Genomic DNA, 22,373 nt, shown 5'->3' with positions numbered 1-22,373 from the left:
AAATATGAACATATTTGCTACCTGGCTTGGTTAGACAAGCAAAGAAGGATCTTATGCGACCGATAACTGGCTTGCCTATCTAGTATCTGGTACTAAGACTAATAGAATAGAGGCACTACTGGGCGTGACTTCCTCGATCACAACTTCTCGCTTAGCTAACTGCCAGACAAGGATGCAAATCAATCAATTCCTTGTATAGAAATGCAGATCAACACAATCAATGAAGCAAAACAGTATGACAGATAAGCTACTTTTTTATTCTAGGACTGGAAGATTAACTATCTATTAGCATACCCGTACCGACAGTCAAACTAGCACTCTCTCCTTAATCAGCACAGTAACTGATTGTAAAAGAATTAACTGTTTGCTATATATGTTATGCCTTGACAGGTGAATATGAAAAAAAGACTGTAAGTGCATTATTTAAATTCAAACGTACATTTTCCCCTTCATTTTTTTCCTACTTTTATATCAATCAATTTATGTCCAAACGCCAGCTTAAAATAAGGGAGAAGCAAGAGAAAGTGTGAGAAAAAGTGTGAAGGTGGAATACTCCTATCCAAATTAATTTTGGATTCATCCTCTCCGCACCAACCCACGGCTACTCACATCTCAAAATACATTATTTATTACTCCTAAATCCTAATATATAATAAATTTCACACACCAAAGAAGAAACCCAAACAACTCTCTCTCTCTCTCCTTTTTCTCTCTATCTCTCTCCAGAGTTTTTTGGTCTCCGGAGAAATGGTTGCGACGAGACGAAGTGGATCTCTGCCGTCGACTGTTAAACGGTCGGCCTCCTCCTCCGATGATTCTTCTTCTAAGCGACAAAAGGTAAATCTTTTTTATTTTTCTTCTTCAGCTCACTCTAATTTATCTGCCTGTTCGGTGAATCGATTTTATTTGTGTGGATGATTTTAGGTAGTAGATAATAATAACAATAATAATAATGCGGAGTCGTCGGAGAAACCCAAGTCTCCTCCACCGACGGAGAATCCCAAGGAGTTGTCTTCTACTGACCCGCCGGAATTCGCCGCCGTTACAGCTCCCGACGGTGAGACCACCGCCGTTCCCGCCGCGAAGGGTGAAGATGCACCTTCCGTATCCGTTGTAGCAACTCCTATCGCAGAAGGTAACTTTTTTTGAACTGAAGTTACTGTCTTGTCTACTTGATCATGTTTAAAGTAATTTTTTTTTCCTGGGGTTTTAGGGGCGACGCCTGCTATAGTTGATAAGCCCAGGAGTTCGGTGACTTTGAGGAAGCTGAATCAAGGTTCGGAAACAACATCGCCTTGGTGTAGGCTTATATCAGAGTTTCCTCAGGTGAACTTTGTTGGTTCAAGATTTTTTTTTTCTTGGTCGGAGTTTATGTTTTGTTGTTATGGATTTGTTACTGGTTTCATGTATGTGCTGCAGAACCCAACTATTCATGTTTCAGCTACAAATTTCTTGATTGGTTCTAGCAAAAATGCTCATCTTCCTATCAAGCAACAAACAGTTAGTGCAACCTTATGTTCAATAAGGCTTACACAGGTATTGCTTAAATTTTTTGTCTTTACCCCGATTATATTCTCAAATTTTGTTGCCATCTGCCCATGGTTTTAAGACTATTCCTTGTGCTAGTGATGGTATTAATAGAATGATTTAGGAAAAAAAGGAAAAAGTTCCTTTGGCTTTTTTGGATTTTTTTCTGCCCTTCTTTGTCAGTTCACGCACTGTTTCTTTCCGAGATTGCAATAAGAACAAATCTGTAGCACTATCTAACTTGGCGTGGCCCAACCATTTTTTCATGAATCGCTGGTGCTAGACTGTAATAGCTATCAACCATGTTGATTAAAGTTCAATTCCTGGTCTGAAATTTTATTGAAAAGTTTCAGAAATTCTCTGTGTTGGCTGAAACTGTGCTAATTATTTGGAATAGAAAATCTTTGGGTGAGCTCAGAGATTTTGCCAATACTTGGCTTTGAACCACTGCATGTGAAATTCCACTGCTTGGAATAACTACATCTGTGCTCATTTTGGTGTTATTTTTAATGGAGATGAACTTCATACTGTGTATATTAAGTATGAGTACTCATTTTTTGTGGAAATGGTCGTCAGCATGAAGGGAATTGGGTTGCTGTGCTTGAGAGCAGGGGCAAAGGATCTGTGCAAGTTAATGGAAAGACAGTTCGGAGAAGCACTAGTTGCATTCTCAATTCAGGCGATGAGCTTGTTTTTGGTGTTACAGGGAGTCATGCTTATGTATCCTTAAAGTCGCTTCCAAATTTCCTACATCTCTTGATTATTATGTAAAAATCATATTCAAAATAAATTTAAATTCCTACCTCTCTTGTTATTTTTCAGATTTTTTTTTTTTGGGTTTTGTAAAGTTCTGTTTACGTTTTTGGCCACATAATTTGTAGGAATATCCTTAACCTTTTTCTTGTATAGATATTTGAGCAGCTGCCATATGAGCTTGGAGTTAAGTCACCTCCTTCAGATGTTAGGACCAGTGCAGGAAAATTGCTTCGCGTTGAGAGAAGAGCAGGAGACGCGTCAGCTGTAGCAGGTGCTTCCATTTTGGCATCGCTTTCAAGCCTGAGGCAAGATCCATCACGCTTGAAACCTACGTCTCAGGTTAGTGGGAATGAGCTGCCTTCTTCCCCTGTTATTCATGAAGATGAGCTTGATGGCCTCGAAGTCGATTCAGCTGCACATGTTGGCAGCAGCAGTGCTGCCGATGTTTCATTGACTAGCAAAATTCCCCCGCTTGATGGAAACCTGAATGATAGCAGAGAGGCAGGCAACGTAAAGTGTCTGACTGATTTATTTCTTCTTGGTCTTCTATTATGGAATTGAGCCCGCTGATATGTGAGATGAACTAATTAGAATTATATATGGACAGATGCCAGAGGAAAGAGAGTGGAACAGAGATTCAATACCAGCTTCCTCAGCAGGGGTGTCTCTAAGATGTGCAGTATTTAAAGAAGAGATTCATGCTGCAATAGTTGATGGACAACAACTAGATGTTTCATTTGATAGCTTCCCATATTACTTGAGGTATTCTCCAAGACCACAATGCATTATCCCATTTACATCGTATACTTAATATGCAACTGGTTTATATGCCAATGTTCTGTTTGATTTGAATGATATGGTATTTATGAGTGTATTTTTGTAGTTTCTTGTTCATGTTATTACTTGAATGAGGCAGGTTTTGCTTTAAGCCCCAGGGACTTGTTCCTGAATGATGTTAACGTGTAACAACTTATGCCAATGTGTTACGAGAGTCCTAATCATATCTTATCTGTGAAGTTCCAATATTTCACCTTAGTCCTCACATACTACACACTCTTTCAAGTAAGCTGTTTTTATTGCCCCTGCTTTGGTCAATTTCCATGTAAAAAACTTTGTGCATTAACTCATGTGGCAAAAATGGCAGTTGAATGTGAAATGCTACTGCTAGAAAGGAAAAACAAAAGAAGCTAACTTAATCTTTTTTCTGGCATTTAAAATTTAAAATATAATTGTACATGTCCTCAATGCATTTCTTTCAAAATTTTATGCCTATGTGGGAGCTAAAAGTTTATCATTAGTAAGAAGTTTGTTGACAACTAGGAGGTTGAGTTAGGGGATACAGTAATTTAGTAGGTATTTGGACAATATTTAAGTTGAAGTTTGTCCAGTGACAAGGCAGATTGTCCCTAGTTTTTTGACTGATTAAGTATAGCTTCCGCTATGTCCAACTCAGCAATGAACTTTTTATCAGCTGGGATGTTGGGGGAACAATAAGAAAACCTTTGAGGAGGATTCGGAACACAATTTCTGCTCGTCATGTTGGGTGGTGTGGAAGGAAAGGATTACGAGATGTTTCAAAAGGAAAGTAGATGCTATACCGAAGATCAAATTCAGATATTTATGGATTTTGACTTTTTGGTGTAACCTGCAGGATGTCAATGATGAAATAGCATGCTCATTGTTTCTCTTCAGGAAATCAGGAATAGTACTTGTACAAAAGGAATCCGCCATTTTTTTTATATTGGAGGATTTCTGTGTTTCTAATGTCCTGGCACTTTCTTAATGCTAGGCTGATTATTATTTTCTTATTCAGTAATATAATCAATATTTACCTGTTAGCTGTTAAAAAAGAAGAAGTTGAAAAACAAGTGTATTTAAGGTAAGTTGGAAAAAAGTTTGGGGAATTTGTTGAAGCTAAATGGTAATACAACTTCTTATAACGTACAAGCGGGAGTATGGGCTGCAGCATGTAGTTCCTCTCTTTCTTCTCCCCAGAATTTTGTGTGTGTGGGTGTGTGGGGTAATCATATCATCATTTTTCTGTGTGAAATATCATACAGTTGTTTTTCTACACTACGAAAATAACCTTGCAAATTTTTAAGCAGCATGAAGCCCTATTCTCCAATAAAGGTTCGGATCTACTGATTTTTATGTCTGTCTTATATGTGATGAAAGTTCAAACTCAAAAATGTGATTTCTTTCAGGTGGCCTGATGCAGTAAGTGCATTACTTGAGTTATTAACAAAACCTCATTTTAGTTGCTAAAAGAATGTGTTTAATTTCTGGTCCTTACTGTGAGTGAGTGAGCGTTGTAGTGCTAAAAATTCTGTTGGGTTATTTACCAGGATTAGTTGTGCCTCGTTTTTGTTCTTAATTGGTTTAGCAATCCCATAGTTGTTAACATTATTAAATAGTTAATATATCCAATTCCCATGATTAGTGAAGATTCATTCTATATCTGATCTTACAGCGAGAACACAAAAAATGTGCTGATTGCGGCTTCATATATACACCTGAAGCATAAAGAACTAGTAAAATATACTTCTGAGTTATCCACTATCAACCCAAGAATTCTGCTCTCAGGCCCTGCAGGTAAGTCGCTTTCCTTAGTAACTTTTGATGAAAAGCTTCTTATGAATTGTTTGTCTCGTAGAATCTTGGTAGTAAATTTTGATATTTGCGTATTAACTACTTGCTTTTGTATAGCAGGATCTGAGATTTATCAGGAGATGCTGGCAAAGGCACTCGCTCATTATTATGGAGCAAAATTGCTCATCTTTGATAGCCATTCCTTTTTGGGTGTAAGACGATATTCATGTTATCTTTTTTTTTTTTGAGGCTGGATTGCATGATAACCTTATCATGGTTTTCTTAGTCGTGTTTCACCTCTCTTGTTTCTGAAATACTTGATTCCCTGATCCTACCTTTTTCACGTGAACTTTGTGTATGATTGCTTACTTTGCCCGCTTGTCCTGGACAACATTGTTGGTGTTTATGGACCTCTTTCTGGATCTTTATATATGTAACAGAAACAATATTATATGTTGGTTTGGTCACTAAAAGGACAGTTAGCCAGGTTGACATATTGGACGATATGGGAGTAACATCAAAATTTGGAGAAATTCTCTTTTCTCCATGTGTGTTTGGTAGGGGGGATTTCACATGTCTCCCTAATTTGCAACAGTGGGAATCTGTGTTCTATTTCTTATTTTGTAGATACTGGAATTATCTAACAAAAATTTTCACGTTTGGTTTTGTCACACTCTTGCCCCTTTACTGCTGTTAAATTGTTATGTTCTCTCTTATGGATTGCTATGTTGTCATTCAGGGTCTATCAGCAAAGGAGGCTGAATTACTAAAAGAGGGAGGCAGTGCACATAAGATTTCTGCTAACTCCAAACAGATTCCTGGAGAACCTGATTTGTCTAAGGGCAATGAGTCCTCATCTGGTCAAGTAACTAATGCTAACACTCTGACTGATCCTTTGGGTTTGGAAGCACACCCAAAGATGGAGATTGGCAATGTACCATCTTTAGCCGGGACATCAAAGAATACCTTGTTCAAGATAGGTATTGACATTGGGTTCTAATATTTATTAATTGTTACTGCATCTAGTTTTTTTTGATTGATTTGACTATATAAGCATTCTACAGTTTCTTTTGCTCTTTTACCCTAAAAAAGGATGTTGGTAATATTTAGGTGACAAAGTGAGGTTCATTGGTTCTGCTTCTGGTGGTTTATATTCAAACTCCACCAGGTAAGTTCTAGGGAACACTTTCTCCTTAAGACCTTCTACTATTCACTCTTTCTGGACCCAAAATGAGTTGTATTATACATTATGTGATGTTATATTATAGTTCTTTGTTGATATTGTATTTGTTCTCTGTTCTGAAACTTTTTTCATTATTTTTGAATTTGGAGCATTTGGAAATGATTTACTACTTTTGCTCACAGCAGTATAACTATTATGGTTATCAAGAGATATATATCAACCACAAATAAATTTAAGGTAGAATAACTTGTGTATGTTAGATATTAGGAGCGCAATGGAGGAGAAGAAGAACAATGTAGTTTTCAGTTCTTGTTTTTAGTAGTCCATTTGACCAAGCTTCTACGAGGCCAAAAAGCACTTTTTCCGGGGATTTGAGGTTGAGGGGCCAAAATAAAAGTGCCTTTGAGCAGCAATAGAAGCAACTTTTTTGTAGGTCGGGAGAAGCTAGATATTTATGCTTCTTCCATGACAAGAAGCAGAAATTTAATCCTTTCTAGACGAAATATCCTTACTAAAAATCTACAATCTTTACAAAGATTCCTTACCAAAGTTCATATTTACCAAATTTTTTCTCATTAATTTAACCAATATATTTCTCAAATATAAATACAAACCTCTTCTCTTCTTTCTTTTTTTGCTTAAAATATTTACATTGATTAGAAGTGTACATTTCCATTTATGTTTTAAATTTTAACTTGATAAAAATAAAAAACATAATTAGAGTCTTCCACAAAAAATATTAAAATCGTGTCCCTATTCAATAATATTAATTATAAATGAATCTTAATGCTGTCATTTTTTTTGTAGTTTAATACTCGGAAACACTTATCAAAAGATTGGTCAAACATAATCAGTTCACCAGAAGTACTTTTCTGTAAGCTATTTTGACTAAAGTGCTTTTCAGAAAAAGCTTTGGAAGTTTGACTAAACAGGCTCCAGGTCCATTTGTGGGACGGCTCATGGACTTGTGTAGAAAATATAGAAAAGTTAATTTTTTTTCTTTTATCTGGCCACAAGTGACGTTGTGAAAAGAGCATAGTTTAGTCAATAATGGCAATGGTGCCCATGGTGATGAGTTTGGAACTTTAAGAAGAGCTCATTTTAAGTCAATCAACTCATATTAGTTCCTCTTTTTCTTTCCTAGGAAACCAAAACACATATGAACATGGTTGCTATCTATATTTCTATTTAAAGTGGCGTAGTTTTTGCTCATTTAAACAGATTCAGATACATTTGAATGAAAGTTGATGTGCTAATATTTATTTTGTTTACTATGAGCCCCTGGGAAGCAGGTGGTCTTCCACTTTTCTCTATAAATTTCCTCATTGTACCACCATTCTGCCAGAGAAACTAGGAAAGTATTTGAGGTACAGCCCCCCCCCCCCAAAAAAAAAAAAATAAAAATAAAAATAAAAAAGTCCAATTTAATAATATGGGGGAATTGGAAGTGTAAGAGTTTTGATCTTGCTGTAAGGATATTCATAATAAATATAAAATAATCCGCAGAGGCGATCAAATGCAGAAATCCCTTATAAGTTATAACCTATTTGGAGACCCCATTTTATTGATAATGGTGACTTTGTTGTTCTCTTTAAGCATCTTGGTCCAGTGTTGCTTGTACTGTGATGGTCGTGTAAGTTATAACTAGTGGTGGATGTATCTTAGAGCTATGGTTGAACTGAACCCAATATCTTTTACCTGGGTATAAATATGTGTGAAAAATAATAAAATTTCAACAAACTTTAGAGGTCCTGCAAAGGAGAATTGTCCTTGGAAACAATTCCGGAAAGTGAATATCCCTGTGAAGGTGTCATTCTTTGTCTGGTTGGTGATTACGAAAGCTTGCCTAACTCAAGTTAAGCTACAAAAAAGAGGTTTTGAGATTTGTTCAAGATGGCTTTTGTGTGAACAGGATGGTGAAAACAATGAACACTTATCTCTACACTTCAGGACAACTATAAATCTGTGGCACATGTTCTTTTTTATTTTAGGGATAACTTGGGTAATACCTAGTTCTACTTTGGCATTAATGAATAATTGGTGGAATATTGGGAATAGAGGTGGGAGGAGGACTGGTGGAAGATCATTCCTGCTTGCATTTTGTGGACAATGTGGAAGGAAAGGAATGGTAGACATTTAGAAGGCACTAGCAGTTCTATCGAGAAAATTAGGATGAATTGTCTTAGCTTGTTCTTTTTTTGGTGTAAACAGAATATGTGGGGGGAAGTAGGAGAGTAAGTATGTTAAATTGGCATATATAATTGTATAGGGTTTTGGGGAGGGGGTTAAGCACCTTTTCGGTGCTTGTAAAGTTTCTAACTTAGCACCTTTTTCTGGGGTGACTAAGTTTGAATAAAATTGTTACTTGTGTCAAAAATAAATAAATTCTACAAACTTCAGATTTTGAACCCATAATCTTGAAGATTGAACATGAAATTGAAGTCTTAGATCTGCCTCTCGACTCGTAACTGCCATTTATTGTGGATATGATGCATATGGAATAGGGGAAAAATGGTCTTTTCTCCAATTTCTTTGATCCTTAAATGCATCTGCAAAATAAATTTCTTATCTGTTTAGTCTAGAATCATAATGGAATTTTACTTTTTTTTTTTGTTATCAGCAAGTCAGATCAGTGATCATGTTTGTAGTACAGTCATTTGCGTTCTACTAATAAGAATATGTCGGAAAGATTAGCTCAGACTATTTTACAGCTTTATCTGGATCAATTTGGAAGTTTTAACAGTACTTGACATGGGAATTTTGTGTGGATACATGAAAGTGAGATCGCATGTATTTTCCTGTTAAAAGATAATTAGATATATGACACAAAGAAGATGGGGAGCAGGAAAGGGGTAGACTAGATTTGGTTTGAATTATTATCTTAACTGTATGCCCATAGGAGGCTTTTGGAGGAACAGAGATTCAACTAAAAGAAATTCGAAACATAGTTGTTAAGATGAAAGTGATAGGTGGCAAGTCCGTTTTATCAATGGGTTACCAGTGAAATAGGTAATTTTTTCTAACAATATATTTGAAGTAACATATGTTTTTGGTGTATCAATTATACTCAAATGATACTATCTCCTTAATTGATGTACAAGACTCAAATTAGTTAAAGATAGTAGAATTTGAAGTACATGTCGTAAATACTGATCAGTGTACTGACTTTTGAGGAATAGACAAAGTTACAGTTTTCAAAAAAAAACAAAAAAAAAAATGTTTGAAGTAACATTAGGCTTGCAACTTGCATGAATTGATTGAATTCAGTGCCATTCACAAATGTATGAATGGGTTACCTTTTATATCGTTTTTTTTTTCAATTTTCGGAGCTTTCAAATTGACGATGTTTGATTGAATTTTGTTCTGGGACTAGCCATGCATGCTTAACTTGCAACTTTGTTTTGTTGGTTTTTGTTGTTGTTAACTTTATGTTTAACTTGAATCTCGATGCTTTCTCGATAATTTGATTTCATTTGGACTTCCATTATGGAATCATATAATCACCTTTTTAAGATAAAAATCTATATAATGCTTCATTTTTTATTGGGACAAGGCAATGCTTCTTTTTTATGCTCCTTATTTTAATTTGTTTTTGAGATTTTGGATTGTAGTCCTTAACTTCCTCATATAATCGATTGTAAATTAGTCATGCTAGTATATTTTATCCTGAAACAGTGCCTATGCTTCAGTTACAATGCAGTTTAGAACTGTTTTATTTAACGTTGTCTATCTTGGTCCAAATTACTAGGGGGCCAACTTTTGGAACTCGAGGGAAGATTGTGTTGCCTTTTGAAGATAATGCATTATCAAAAATTGGTGTGAGGTTTGATAAGCCTATACCAGACGGGGTTAACTTTGGGGGTCTTTGTGATGATGGTCATGGATTCTTTTGCAAGGGTATTGCCCACATGGTCTTACTTTCTTTCTCTTTAATTTGTCAAGTTCAGTAATGCTGAAGTTAGTTTTCTTTGCTATTTGTCATCCCTTTCTCTCTTTCAGCCAGCGAACTACGCTTGGAATCCACAGGTGCTGATGATCTGGACAAATTACTCATTAGCACGTTGTTTGAGGTTTGATCGTTACAATTACTTTGAGAACTAATGCTATTGGACTTGTGTTAATTTTTTCTGGTTATTCTGAGGACCTAATAATCTCTGTAAATTTTGTTCTGCTTGTCAGGTCGTATTCAGCGAGAGCAGAAAGTCTCCCTTCATTTTATTTATGAAAGATGCTGAGAAATCCATGGCAGGGAGTTCAGAATCATATACAACTTTTAAAAATCGACTTGAAAAGCTTCCTGGTAACATCATTGTTATTGGATCTCATGCACATACAGATAACCGCAAGGAAAAGGTATTTTACTTTCCAGGTTGTCAAATGTAGTGGTATACAATTAATTTTGTTTTTGGTTTGCGCATGCTGTGTGTTAAGAGCCCTCTGGTGTGAGTCTCTTTGGTTAAGTTTATTGATCAAAGAAGACATAGGTGCAAAGGCTCTGCAGAGTTGAGGGATAAGGAAGCGAGAGATGTATCTTTTGTTTGTGGTTAACTCCTAACTTGTAGTTTGGCTGCTGTTGACCCAGTGATCAGACCACTAATCTGGTTCATGATTAGTCCGAGTTCAAAAAAATGTGTCCAAAGAAATGCCAAGGGTGTGATAACCCAAAAGACAAACAGACAAGTTAGCTTGCTGTCATGCTTGTGACAAGTGCAGGTTTTCTCGTAAAAGAGAGCAGGCAGAGAGGCGTGACTGACTAAGAAAGTTCTAGTATGACTGTAGAGATCCAAATGGGAATTTATAAATAGAGATATTATTGAGGATTGAATGCCTAACTTTTGCTTTATCATATGCTTTGTTATTAAACATGCAGATACAACATAAAATAGTTCTCAAAAGTTCCTAGTGATATCAATTTCGTAATCTTTTGCTGTCTTATCAGACTTTTTGCTTTCTTGCTCCTTTTCTTCTCCTCTGGAGGAGATATATTATGTGTGGGCTTTAACTTTTATTTTGAACTAGTCAATCTTTGTGTTTAACTATTTATTAGTTGGAATAAGGTCTAATCTTTTCCCGATCTGCCCGCTGTAGTCACATCCGGGGGGGTTGCTCTTCACCAAATTCGGCAGCAATCAAACTGCTTTGCTCGATTTGGCTTTCCCGGTATGTACTCTCAATCTTTTATTCCGTTATTTTTTTTTTGAGAAAGGTAACAGATTTGTATGTATAAAATAAAATTTAGCTACACCAAGAAACTATGTAGTCTCCCATAATTACAAGGTGAAATGCAGAAAGAACACTCCTAATCCTTTGTGATCTCACAAGGATTCTGAAATATCAAAAGTAGATTCATTATCTTCTAAATGCTTCCCTTTTTACACTAAAATAAAACAACACCAAACCCTTCATTTTTATCTTCTGAATGTCGCTAGACTTGTCTCCAAAACATATTTGATTCCTCTCTTCCCATATTGTCCACCAAATACAAACAAGTGCCACTTCTTCTTTGATTTGACTTCTTTCCTTCATATTTGAGGTATTTTTTTCTTTTCACCTACTTCGTTAAGTTATTACATCTGAAATAAATGGAATCTGGCGACCCTAAGCCTGGCAGTTCAAGTGGTTTCCTCTTGTCTGGATGTAATCCGTTCCTTGTGCCAATGTCACTCTTACGTGGACTTTTTTTTCCCTTACAAACTTAAACCACTGGCTTATACTACTCAAATTTGTTTACCTCAGGATAGTTTTGGGAAGTTGCATGACAGGGGAAAGGAAGTGACCAAGACAACTAAACTTCTGACAAAGCTTTTTCCCAACAAAGTGACCATTCACATGCCACAGGTCTGTTTTCAGTTTTTTCTTTTATAATTTCTGGTGTTTTTACTGTCTTGCCTAGCTGATGAGTGCCTATGGGTATTGCAGGATGAAGCACTTTTATCTGATTGGAAGCAACAGTTGGATCGAGATGCTGATACCCTCAAAATGAAAGGAAATTTGAATAGCTTGCGAACAGTAAGGGCCTGTAACCTATCTTTCACCTGTTTGTTGATTATGTTGTTGCTAATCATCCTTACTGTAAGTGGAAACTTAATATTTGAACTGTTCAGTATTTAAATCAATTGACATCTCTGCATTCTTATGAAGCTACAAGCTTCTTGGATGTGGTAGTTATATATCTCGACGTGAATTTTTCTTTTGGTTATATAAAATAAGCTGAAGAGAAGCAACTGTTATGTTGGCATAGATCAAAGTTTGATGAGAAGACGTGCCTTGTTGTTCCTGTTTATATATATATAAAATATAATTCAGAAGTTTTTGTCTACTTGTACACCAAATAGCTGCTACAAATTGCACATACAGGAGGGCGAACTACTGGTCTAGGAATTTTCTCTTTACTCTTAAAAAGATGGATCAACTTTGTAGATGTTACTCGTCCTATATGTAATTGCTCTCAATCTGTCCTGGTTCGCTTAGTGGTAACTTCAACTTCCTTAGCATTACTAGCAAGTTCTTCTGTCAGTCTTGTTCCATCGCCTGCCAGATAAGTGTCTCAATGTCCTGGTTCACCTGGTACAGATGGTTCCACCAGAAAAAAACTAGCTTATATCCTGTTTTTCCCCTTTCTGCTTGACAAGCTTCTCCATTTTGTTTAACCTCCTTTTTCATACATATATATTTGTGTATGTGTGGTGGTGGTTTGGGGGGGGGGGGGTTCCAATGTTGAAGAAAATAAGAAAGAGTATAGTGAAGTAGCAGGAAGAGGGAAACATTGTTACCCGTGTTGGTGAAATTTCCTGTGAATCACTTCTCATCTGACAAACTCTCTACCTTTACCCGTATAAGTGAAATTTCCTGTGAATCACTTCTCATCTGACAAACTCTGTACCTTTGGGTTGTTCGAACTTCAGCTTGTGCTCTTTCTAGAATTTGAAGTTATGATTGGCAACAGAATGTGGTCCACTATTTTAGTTCTATTCTACCTTAGGGACTAGCATTCTGAGGCGTTGCAAATTATTAAAGACAATCTATTATTATTGTTATTCTAATTGTGTGAACAAGTGGATTACCTGACATGTGAGGTCAATAAATCAATAAAAAAATCATGATTCTTTTTACTTAGTTGTCTTGTTTGTTAATCCCTCCCCTTTTTTTTGAGTATAGGTTCTTAATCGGAATGGATTAGACTGTGATGGACTTGACACTTTGTGCATCAAAGACCAGACTTTTTCTGTTGAAAGTAAGCAACTTCTTTCTCACATTGTATACTGTTCAAGTCAACATGTGATATTCACTAGATGACTAAATGAAAACTTTTTTTTTGTTGTTGCAAGAGAACAAGTTACTTAGTTTTTCTTCTCTTTCTTTTGGTGCTTTGAAGGTGCAGAGAAGGTGGTTGGATGGGCCTTAAGCCATCATTTGATGCAGAACCCTGATGCAAATCCTGACGTGAGGCTTGTTTTGTCTCCTCTGAGGTAATAGAAGTAGCAGCAACAGTTGAGACTATATGCGGCTTGCATAGCTGTAATATTTGTGGTATTGAAGAGTTGTTTTGTATTTTCAATCTTACAGCATTCAATATGGATTGGAAATTCTACAAGCCATGCAAAATGAAAGCAAGAGCTTGAAGAAGTCACTTAAGGTGATACCTTCTTTCTAGTGGTTTTCTTAACTTGTATTTTCATGAGATGCTATCCTGATATGACTCTGGGAGTTTTTTTGGCATATGAATTTGTGAACAAATCGTTTGTCTGTTACAGGATATTGTGACTGAGAATGAATTTGAAAAGAGACTTCTGGCAGATGTTATCCCCCCCAGTGATATTGGAGTAACATTTGATGATATTGGTGCGCTTGAAAATGTCAAGGATACGTTAAAAGAGCTGGTCATGCTTCCTTTACAAAGACCTGAACTCTTCTGCAAGGGTCAACTAACCAAGGTTTTCATCTTCAGTTCTTGCTTGTTTACATGGTTGTCTACAAGTGAAACCATATTTTCTTGTTTAGTAGTGTTTGAACTTGTGTTCAAGGATCTATCAGTTAGCACAGATAGTCTTTGCTCGTTTCTATCCACTCTTTTTATCGATTTGTTGTTATGTCTGACAAAATGTCAAATGAGAAGGAGATGACTGTTGGTCTAACTTGTAGTGAATTGTTATTTTGAGGTCAGTAAACTGAGTTCTCTAGGCACTATGGTACTAGTTCGGATGAGGTTTTTAAGTTGCAAATTAGAATATTCATCAAGTGTTTAATGTGGCTGCATTATTTTGATAGCTACTGTAGAAATAAACATAAAGACGATCTTGTTAGTTTTCTCATTCGCTTTGCTTATTGAATTTGATTATGAAGTTTCTTGGTTATCTTGATAGAAAAAAAAGGTTCCCTTTCTATTTATCTGTCACCTTCCTATATCAATATAGTAGATATTTCCAGTCTCTTGATCTTTTGAGATCCTTGATATGGATTATCACATTTATAAAAGTATTATGTGGCACTAGAGAAGGTTCTTGTATTTAAATGCTCTCTTTGGTGGGGGCAAAAGAAAAACTTTTTATACCTAATGCTATCTTATTTGGCTTCGCTAAGTATTCTTCTGGGTATCTGACATGTATATCTCATATAAGTCTCATTTGTGATTGCACAAGTTTTCTTACTTAAGAATGTTATTTTTCAAATGCTTACTTTGCAGCCATGCAAGGGAATACTTCTATTTGGACCCCCTGGAACTGGGAAAACCATGCTTGCGAAAGCAGTTGCCACTGAAGCCGGTGCAAACTTTATCAACATTTCAATGTCAAGTATCACTTCAAAGGTTTGCTTCTTTTGGAACTTGTCAGACTGTTCCTATTGTGTATGTTTTCATATCTGCTTCTTGTCATGTATAAATCTTGCTGTTGTTTTCCATGCTGCAGTGGTTTGGCGAGGGTGAGAAATATGTGAAAGCTGTCTTCTCCCTGGCTAGTAAAATTGCTCCAAGTGTCGTTTTTGTCGATGAAGTATGCTTCCTGAACTCTTACTGATGTTTTTGTTCTTTTCTGTTTTATGCTATGCATTTTCTTATTCTCACTCTCCCTTTCTCTGATGTGATCTACCTAAGGTTGATAGCATGCTGGGACGACGGGAAAATCCAGGAGAACATGAGGCCATGCGTAAAATGAAAAATGAATTCATGGTGAATTGGGATGGATTGCGTACAAAAGATACTGAACGAGTATTGGTTCTTGCAGCGACAAACAGACCATTTGATCTTGATGAGGCTGTCATAAGGCGACTGCCGCGTAGGTAAAAGAAGAACCAGCAATTTGCTACCAACAAATTAGGAAAATTTCATCAGTTGATTTCAATGTTCTTATCATGAAATTTTATGAACAGGCTGATGGTCAATTTACCAGATGCTCCAAATAGAGCGAAAATTCTAAAAGTCATACTTGCAAAAGAAGACTTGTCTCCAGATGTTGATCTGGATGCAGTTGCAAGTATGACTGATGGATATTCCGGAAGTGATCTTAAGGTGTCTTTGCTACTTCATTATTGTGTGAAAAGTTCCTTTGCTTGTTATGATGTTTGCAGAGGCTGACTTAAGTCCGGTATTTTGCAGAATCTTTGTGTTACAGCGGCATATCAACCCATTAGAGAAATCCTAGAAAAAGAAAAAAAGGTACATGGTTTGTTATTAGATGTTTGTGCACGTACTCCTTTATTGTTAGAGAACAATCATGGCTTTTTTAATAGATATTGCAAGTTCTGTAGTTTGGATGTGTCAGTTTCACTTTTTTTTTTAAATTATTATGTGCTTGGGAGGACTTTGTGAAAGCATATCGCAATCAAGAGGGAACAGGTTGTAGGTACATCAACATAAATGTGTCAGGATGTGGAATTGCTTCTAGAATTTGGGGAAAATGCCTCTTCTTAGATAGTCAGTCATACACTGGCAAATAGTTCAAGATAATGAATAAGCTTCCCTTAGGTAGTTCCAGAAATACTTCACCTAATTTTAATTGTGTTTGTAAGCTCAAGTTAGGAGTCACTTGGGAAGTATTGTTGGAAAACTAAACTAGAGTCGTCTCAAGTACATAAATTTTCTGAATTCATGTATTAGGATATAACGTTAAGGAATGGAGAAGTCTGAAGTCAAATTATGACACCTGGAAATACTTGAATAATGTTATTATTTTATTCAACCCAAGCCGGATGAAGTGAAGAAGAATGCTTTCTTCCACTTATCTTCAAGAGAATTCGGTTGATTGAGAGTGCTCTCCCATTTCGAATTTTCAACATTTGGTGCCAGAAATACTATCTCTGGCGCCTTCTCTTTTGTTTCTCTCACTCACTTCCCTCTCAGAACCCACCATCTTAAAACCATCAATCTGCAACAATTTCAATACACTTGAAAGTACACATGCAACCCCATATACGGAATGTGAGTAAGGGTGTTGTCAGAGTGGTAGCCTGGTGGCCATAGGCTATGAGGGGAGAAGAAATCTTTTGGTGTGAGTCCATACCATTGAGGGAGGTGGAGAAGTGGTTGGCAGTTGATGGTGTTACTTGGAAAATGGGATTGAAGATTCTTTTTAAGAATTTAAGTTTATTTCATAGTTTTAAGAAGGTTGGAAGTTCTGTTATGAATTTGGGAAGATGAGTGGAATTGTGGTTTAGTCGTGGTAGCTGGTATGGAGAAAAAGAACAAAAAATTAGTATTAAAAACAAAAATTACGTGGCAAAGCATAATTTGTGCATCACATATACTCTACCATCTTTGTGTCATTGTTTAATGTGGTTGTTATTGAAGAATTGGTTTAAATGAGAGTTTGTTAGCGCCTTCCGCCTTTTAAGATAGGAACCAGTCGGCCATATGTGCTTTGCAAGCATATGACTTCTCAATTGAGAAATGTAAACTTGTGGCTCTCGTTAAAGAAGCCATGAGATGAGATGTATAGGAAGATCCAAGAAAGAATTCAAGCTTGAGATTTTTAAGTTGAAGACCAAATTGTGTTGGTTATCTTCACCTAGGTTGTTGAAACGTATCTTCCCCAATTTTTCATGGAGTGAAGACTCTAGTTTTGTTAGGGTAGGGATTGGTGGGGAGAAGGGTTGTGTGATGGAAATAAACCAGATCTATTCGAGTACATGGATGTCATTAAGGAGATTGTTAGAGTAGTATTGGGATATGAAAAGAGACTTACTTATGGTGTTCATTGACTTAGAAAAGGCATATGACTAAGTCCATATGGAGTTTTTGGTGGAGCCAAAACTCGAGTGAGAACGGTGATTCAAAACACTTTCAATCAAGATGGAGCTACACCATGGATTAAGGTTTAGTTTGTTTTTGTTTGTCTTGGTGCTGCATGATAGACGAGACATGGGGACTGGGGTAGAGTTAGTGATAAAAGGGAGGTTTGGAGATAGACCCGAAAGTCAAGACAGTTGTGGAAGTGAGGATTGATGCACAATCCATCCCTAGGATATGAAGCTTCAAGTATCTTGGGTCGATAATCCAAGGAAATGAGGGGATTGATGATGATGTCATATATCATATTGGAGCGAGGTGGATGAAATGGATGCTCACATTTGACGTCTTTCCTGATGAGAATGTTCTATTGAGAAAGGTAAGTTCTATGTAGTGGTGTTAGACCAACTATGTTGTATGGGACCAGTCTAGAATTCACTCATTTAGACAATGAATGAAGTAAAGATGAGGATACTTGGACGGATATGCGGGCAAACTTGGAGAGATAAAGATTAGAAACAAAGATTCTGGACAAGGTTGGGGTGGCTTGAGTAGTGGACAAGATGTGAGAAGTGAGATTGAGTTTGTTTGGGCATATTAAAAGGAGGAGCAGTTTGTTTGGGCATATTAAAAGGAGGAGCAGTTTGTTTGGGCATACTAAAAGGAGGAGCAGTTTGTTTGGGCATATTAAAAGGAGGAGCACTGATGCTCTAGTGAGGAGGTGGAGGTTGACAATGATAAGGCTAAGTAGATTGTAGAGGTAGACTAAGTAAGTGTTGGGGGAGGTAATAAGATTTCGGAAGAGTTGGAGGAGGTAATAAAACATGACATGATCCTAAATAAGTAAGCATGAAGATCGAGGATTAGGGTAGAGGGTTAGTAGGTAGTCAAACAATTTTTCCTCTTTCTTGAGGGAGAGTATGGTTGGAATTATCAAAATCATTATTATTATTGTTCTATTATATCTCTCTTCAATGAATTATTATTCTATCTTAGTTGTTTCTTTTACTATTTTTTTTTTGTCAGTACTTCCCTTTTACAAGTATTATGTCAATCCTGTTTTTGAAATCACTTTTCTTGAGTCGAGGGTCTATCAGAAACAGCTTCTCTACCTCTCACAAGGTAGAGGTGGTCTGCTTACACCTCACCCTCTCCAGACCCCACTTGTGGATCTCAGTGGGTATGCTGTTGTTGTAGAGTGCTCCCTCTGCACTTGATCTGCTATTTATAAAACTTACCCACTTAATAGACTTGCCACTACTGGAATCTCATGCTTGGAGTTGATTTTAGGAACATGCTGCAGCTATGGCAGAAGGTAGACCTACACCAACACCATGCGGCGGTGCAGACATACGACCTTTGAACATGGACGATTTCAAAAATGCTCACGAGCGGGTGAGTTGACAAAAAGTCTTTTAAGCTCACTCTTTATTTTGCTGCATCTGAATGCTGAGAATTCATGTGCTTGGTGTTTATTTAGGTTTGTGCAAGTGTTTCATCGGAATCCATAAATATGACGGAGCTTCTTCAGTGGAATGAACTGTATGGAGAGGGGGGCTCTAGAAGGAAGAAGTCCTTGAGTTATTTCATGTAAAAGTTGTTCATATTGTACATTGATGTCTTAAGGAAGGTTCTTAAAAGTGTGATCTCCTCAGGCTCAGGTCAAGGTCAGTCGCGGCCCCTTTGTGGTTTTCCATGACACCCTGGAAGTTTGTACAATGAGTATAGGTCTCTTTAAGTTATACATGAGTTTTGAGATGTAATGAGGTTGGAGTAGTCCTCTAGGAATAGGTAGTATCTCCACCTTCATTTTCTTTACCCTCTTTCTCACAACGAGCAGAAAGATGTCGAGGTTCTTATTTTAATGCAGCTGCTACTGTTGCTATTCGTTATATGTCAAGTTGGAAGCAAATAATATGCAAGTCTTGTCGTTGTTTTAGATACTGACTTGGTTCTTTGGATATCTAGTTGTTGATGAGCTTGTACTTGCCGAGTTCCAGCAAAAATACAATGAAATCCCCCGTCCCTCTATTTATTTCAAATGACATCTTGACTCACTCTCTCTTCCATTTGTTTCATAGTATCAAGAAGTAATTTTGATACTACTGCATGAACATTTTGGTGTTTGGTTAGAGGAATATAAGTACATTCCATGTGTCATAATTCTTAAGACAAAACACATTGTTCTGTTCATTCACTAAACTCAATAACTTGTTCAACGATATCTTTTTCTAATAATAACACTCACATTCGATGGGGCTTTGTGGATGTTCTATAATTATACTGATTAGTAGCACTTCGTGACTCTCTATCGTCATCTCAGCTTTGAACTCATGTTTCTTTGATTTTTAGTATTGAAAGTAAGTTAAAGAGTATGAACCTAGACCTAGGGTGTGTTGGTATAGCAAAAAACGATATTTTCTTTGTTAGAAATCATTTTCTAGTGTTTGGTTGAATTTGTTGACAGATAGATATACACAGTTGAACTGGTGTTTGGTACTTAATTCTGCTTAAAATAAATTTAGAGACAACCCACAATGTAAGATCTTGTTTATATAAAAATAGAAGATAGGTTTTCGTCGATATCACTCATGTTCACCAAACGATGGCGAAAACAGTACCTAGAAGGAAGATTCTTTAAAATATATATTTTTTAGATATTTTTCTTCTTTTGACATTCAAACTTACATAAGTTTTTAGAAATTGAGGTCATGCTAAAGTAGCGTAATTTGTGAGATGTTATGATACGAAAATACAAGTTTATGTTCACGAAAAAGTTATTTGTTACGAGGGTTATATATTAAAGATCTAACACAAAATAGTGGCAGATGAAACCCCCAACAAATAATGCAGAAGCAGACGAAATTTGGTGTCCAACTTCTTTAAAAAAAGAGTATCCATCATTCACAATGATTGATCACATCCAACAATTACCAAAAAAAAAAAATTCAACTTAAGAAATACTGATGAAAAAATTGTGACAACTAAATTAAAAAGAAAAAATACAAATGCTTCAAAGTAAAGGAAAATACCATTACTTCTTCTTCACTCAAAAAAAATTCAGTGAGGAAATTTAACACATGTCACAACAAATTATTATAAGTCTCCCTTTAGGTAGAAAAATAGTGACATAAAGAAAAGAACAGAATGCCCTCTTCTGAAATTGCTTTTCCTCTGCTTCATTTCTCACCAAAAACTCGTCTAAAAAAGACACTTTTACACAAATATTGCATAGCTATGAGATTTACAAAAAGAAATATCATTCCACTTCTTGTTTTCATTTTATCATTTGCTTCCATTCTCAGACTTGTCAAGATTTCTGTTATCACATCATATTCCTCTCCAATTTTCTCAGCCTTGTCTCTAGTTGAACATAGCCACAACCCCCTCGCGGAGAAAGAAATCAACTTTCTCTATGATCTTGTATCGCGAAAATCCCCCTGCAATATTCTTGTTTTCGGGCTTGAAACACAGTACTCTTCTCAAATTTCAACAATCAATAGGGGTGGATTCACTGTCTTTCTCGAGGACAACCCCGCGAAGATCAAACTTTATAACTCCACAAGTAATGCTGATAGTACTCGAATTTACAGAGTCGAGTATCAAACAGTTGCTAGCGATGCATACAAGATTTTAAAACATGCTAGACAAAACCAGAAAGACTGCTACATTTCAGCAACTGCTAGGCCTAGTAGTTTAAAACATGATGTGCATAGTAATTCATCAAGAAAGTGCAAATTTATGTCACTTGTCACAAATGTTCCTAAGGAAGTGTATGAAGTGAAGTGGGATTTGGTGATTGTTGATGGACCAGAAGGCGATAAACCGGAATCACCAGGAAGAATGGCTGCAATTTATATTGCTGGTGTGCTGGCAAGAAGAAGCAAGAACAAGAATGGGACTCATGTATTGGTACATGATGTTGATAGAATGATTGAGAAGTGGTTTTCTTGGGAATTCTTATGTGACACTAATTTGTTTTCTTCAAAAGGGAAATTCTGGGATTTTAACATACCAATAAAACCAAATGCAACTACTTTTTGTCCTGCATAATTGAACATATATAGTCTGCTATTGTAGAAAAAATTCTTTTGTTTGCTGTTAGATATAGGCATACAGCTTATATTTATTTCATTACTATATTATCTTACCTTAATTATGTTGAGAGCACAAATTTGTAAATTAGCTCCCTTCTATATATGCTTTATCTTCAAGGATGCCTCCATTCATTGATATTTTCAATCATAAGGTTGAATCTCTCCATTTGAATGTTAAATAGTATAGACATTTCCAAAATGGAGATGATGAAGGATAGTACACGAGAAATTAGGGATGTCGAATTGGTGGACTGAATTTAGACAAGTAAAAGTAAAATATACAATAATGTCCCGATGTAATCTCACAAGTAGTTGTGGGGAGAATAAGATGTATGCAGATCTTATCTCTACCTTTGTGGGATAGAAAAGTTGTATTCAATCAAAGAAGGATAGAAAGGAAAACAACGACAATAGCAAGATAAAAAATGCAATAGAAGTGATGGGTACTAGTAAAGATGAAGAATAAGATACTACGTGAATACTAAATAAAGAGGATAGGAGACTAGCTAGTAAAGATAGTACAACACACGCTACCATTTATCCTTCTACTCTAATTCTCGACCTTCAAACCTTCCTCCTATCTATGGTCATCTCTTGCCTGCACAACTGAGCATTTTCGTCTCCGCTACCTTCATGTTCTGAAGGTCTGCGATCTTGACGGGCAAGCATAGTGCACTATCCAGTCTAACCACCGCATTATAGAACTTTGCTACATTATTATCACACAGTACCCCAAATGCGAGCCTCCATTTCACCCACCCCTCCAGTACAATGAGCAGCTGAGTTAAAAACTGAGCGGGTCCATCAATCAGTCCAAACATTACTTGGCTGAAGTAAGTTAATAAATGGATGGATCTTTTGTTTGTTTGCATTATTTGACCTGAAATTCAGCAAGTGTTTCTAACTAATCAGTACGTCAATCTCTATCAGCGTTTCTACACTTCTTTCTTCTATCACTTTATTACACTTCTTTCTTCTATCACTTTTTGAGGTGATAACT

At 36.4% G+C, this 22,373-nt stretch overlaps 2 protein-coding genes across 2 annotated transcripts; both read left to right on the top strand.

The window, feature by feature from the left end:
• The first annotated feature begins 408 nt into the window (after positions 1-408).
• On the top strand, positions 409-19,318 carry LOC101246524 (uncharacterized). The gene is made up of 28 exons (XM_010320772.4): positions 409-837; positions 925-1,135; positions 1,214-1,326; positions 1,420-1,536; positions 2,104-2,247; positions 2,437-2,793; positions 2,891-3,045; positions 4,754-4,875; positions 4,993-5,084; positions 5,612-5,852; positions 5,983-6,040; positions 9,804-9,952; positions 10,055-10,125; positions 10,235-10,408; positions 11,144-11,215; positions 11,792-11,893; positions 11,975-12,064; positions 13,214-13,289; positions 13,431-13,524; positions 13,622-13,691; positions 13,810-13,989; positions 14,739-14,861; positions 14,962-15,045; positions 15,147-15,331; positions 15,422-15,560; positions 15,648-15,707; positions 18,567-18,671; positions 18,757-19,318. The coding sequence occupies exons 1-28, from the start codon at positions 748-750 to the stop codon at positions 18,868-18,870; spliced, it is 3,588 nt and encodes a 1,195-aa protein (XP_010319074.2). The 5' UTR covers positions 409-747; the 3' UTR covers positions 18,871-19,318.
• A 789-nt stretch (positions 19,319-20,107) lies between these two features.
• LOC101247603 (arabinogalactan O-methyltransferase 2) lies at positions 20,108-21,493 on the top strand. Its single transcript, XM_004236316.5, has one exon. It carries the CDS (start codon positions 20,424-20,426, stop codon positions 21,327-21,329), a length of 906 nt encoding a protein of 301 aa, XP_004236364.2. The 5' UTR covers positions 20,108-20,423; the 3' UTR covers positions 21,330-21,493.
• The last annotated feature ends 880 nt before the right edge of the window (positions 21,494-22,373 follow it).

The sequence above is a fragment of the Solanum lycopersicum genome, chromosome 3, assembly GCF_036512215.1.
Source record: "Solanum lycopersicum chromosome 3, SLM_r2.1".
NCBI classification, from domain to species: domain Eukaryota; kingdom Viridiplantae; phylum Streptophyta; class Magnoliopsida; order Solanales; family Solanaceae; genus Solanum; species Solanum lycopersicum.
Note: the sequence above shows the minus strand (reverse complement) of the source record. Positions and strands in the feature narration are given on the sequence as shown.

Coding starts and splice junctions, on each gene's coding strand:
- LOC101247603 (XM_004236316.5), top strand. CDS start 20,424: ATGCCCTCTTCTGAAATTGCTTTTCCTCTGCTTCATTTCTCACCAAAA.
- LOC101246524 (XM_010320772.4), top strand. CDS start 748: ATGGTTGCGACGAGACGAAGTGGATCTCTGCCGTCGACTGTTAAACGG. Junction 11,216..11,791: donor TGCTCGATTTGGCTTTCCCG/GTATGTACTCTC, acceptor TGTTTACCTCAG/GATAGTTTTGGGAAGTTGCA. Junction 13,692..13,809: donor GCTTGAAGAAGTCACTTAAG/GTGATACCTTCT, acceptor TGTCTGTTACAG/GATATTGTGACTGAGAATGA.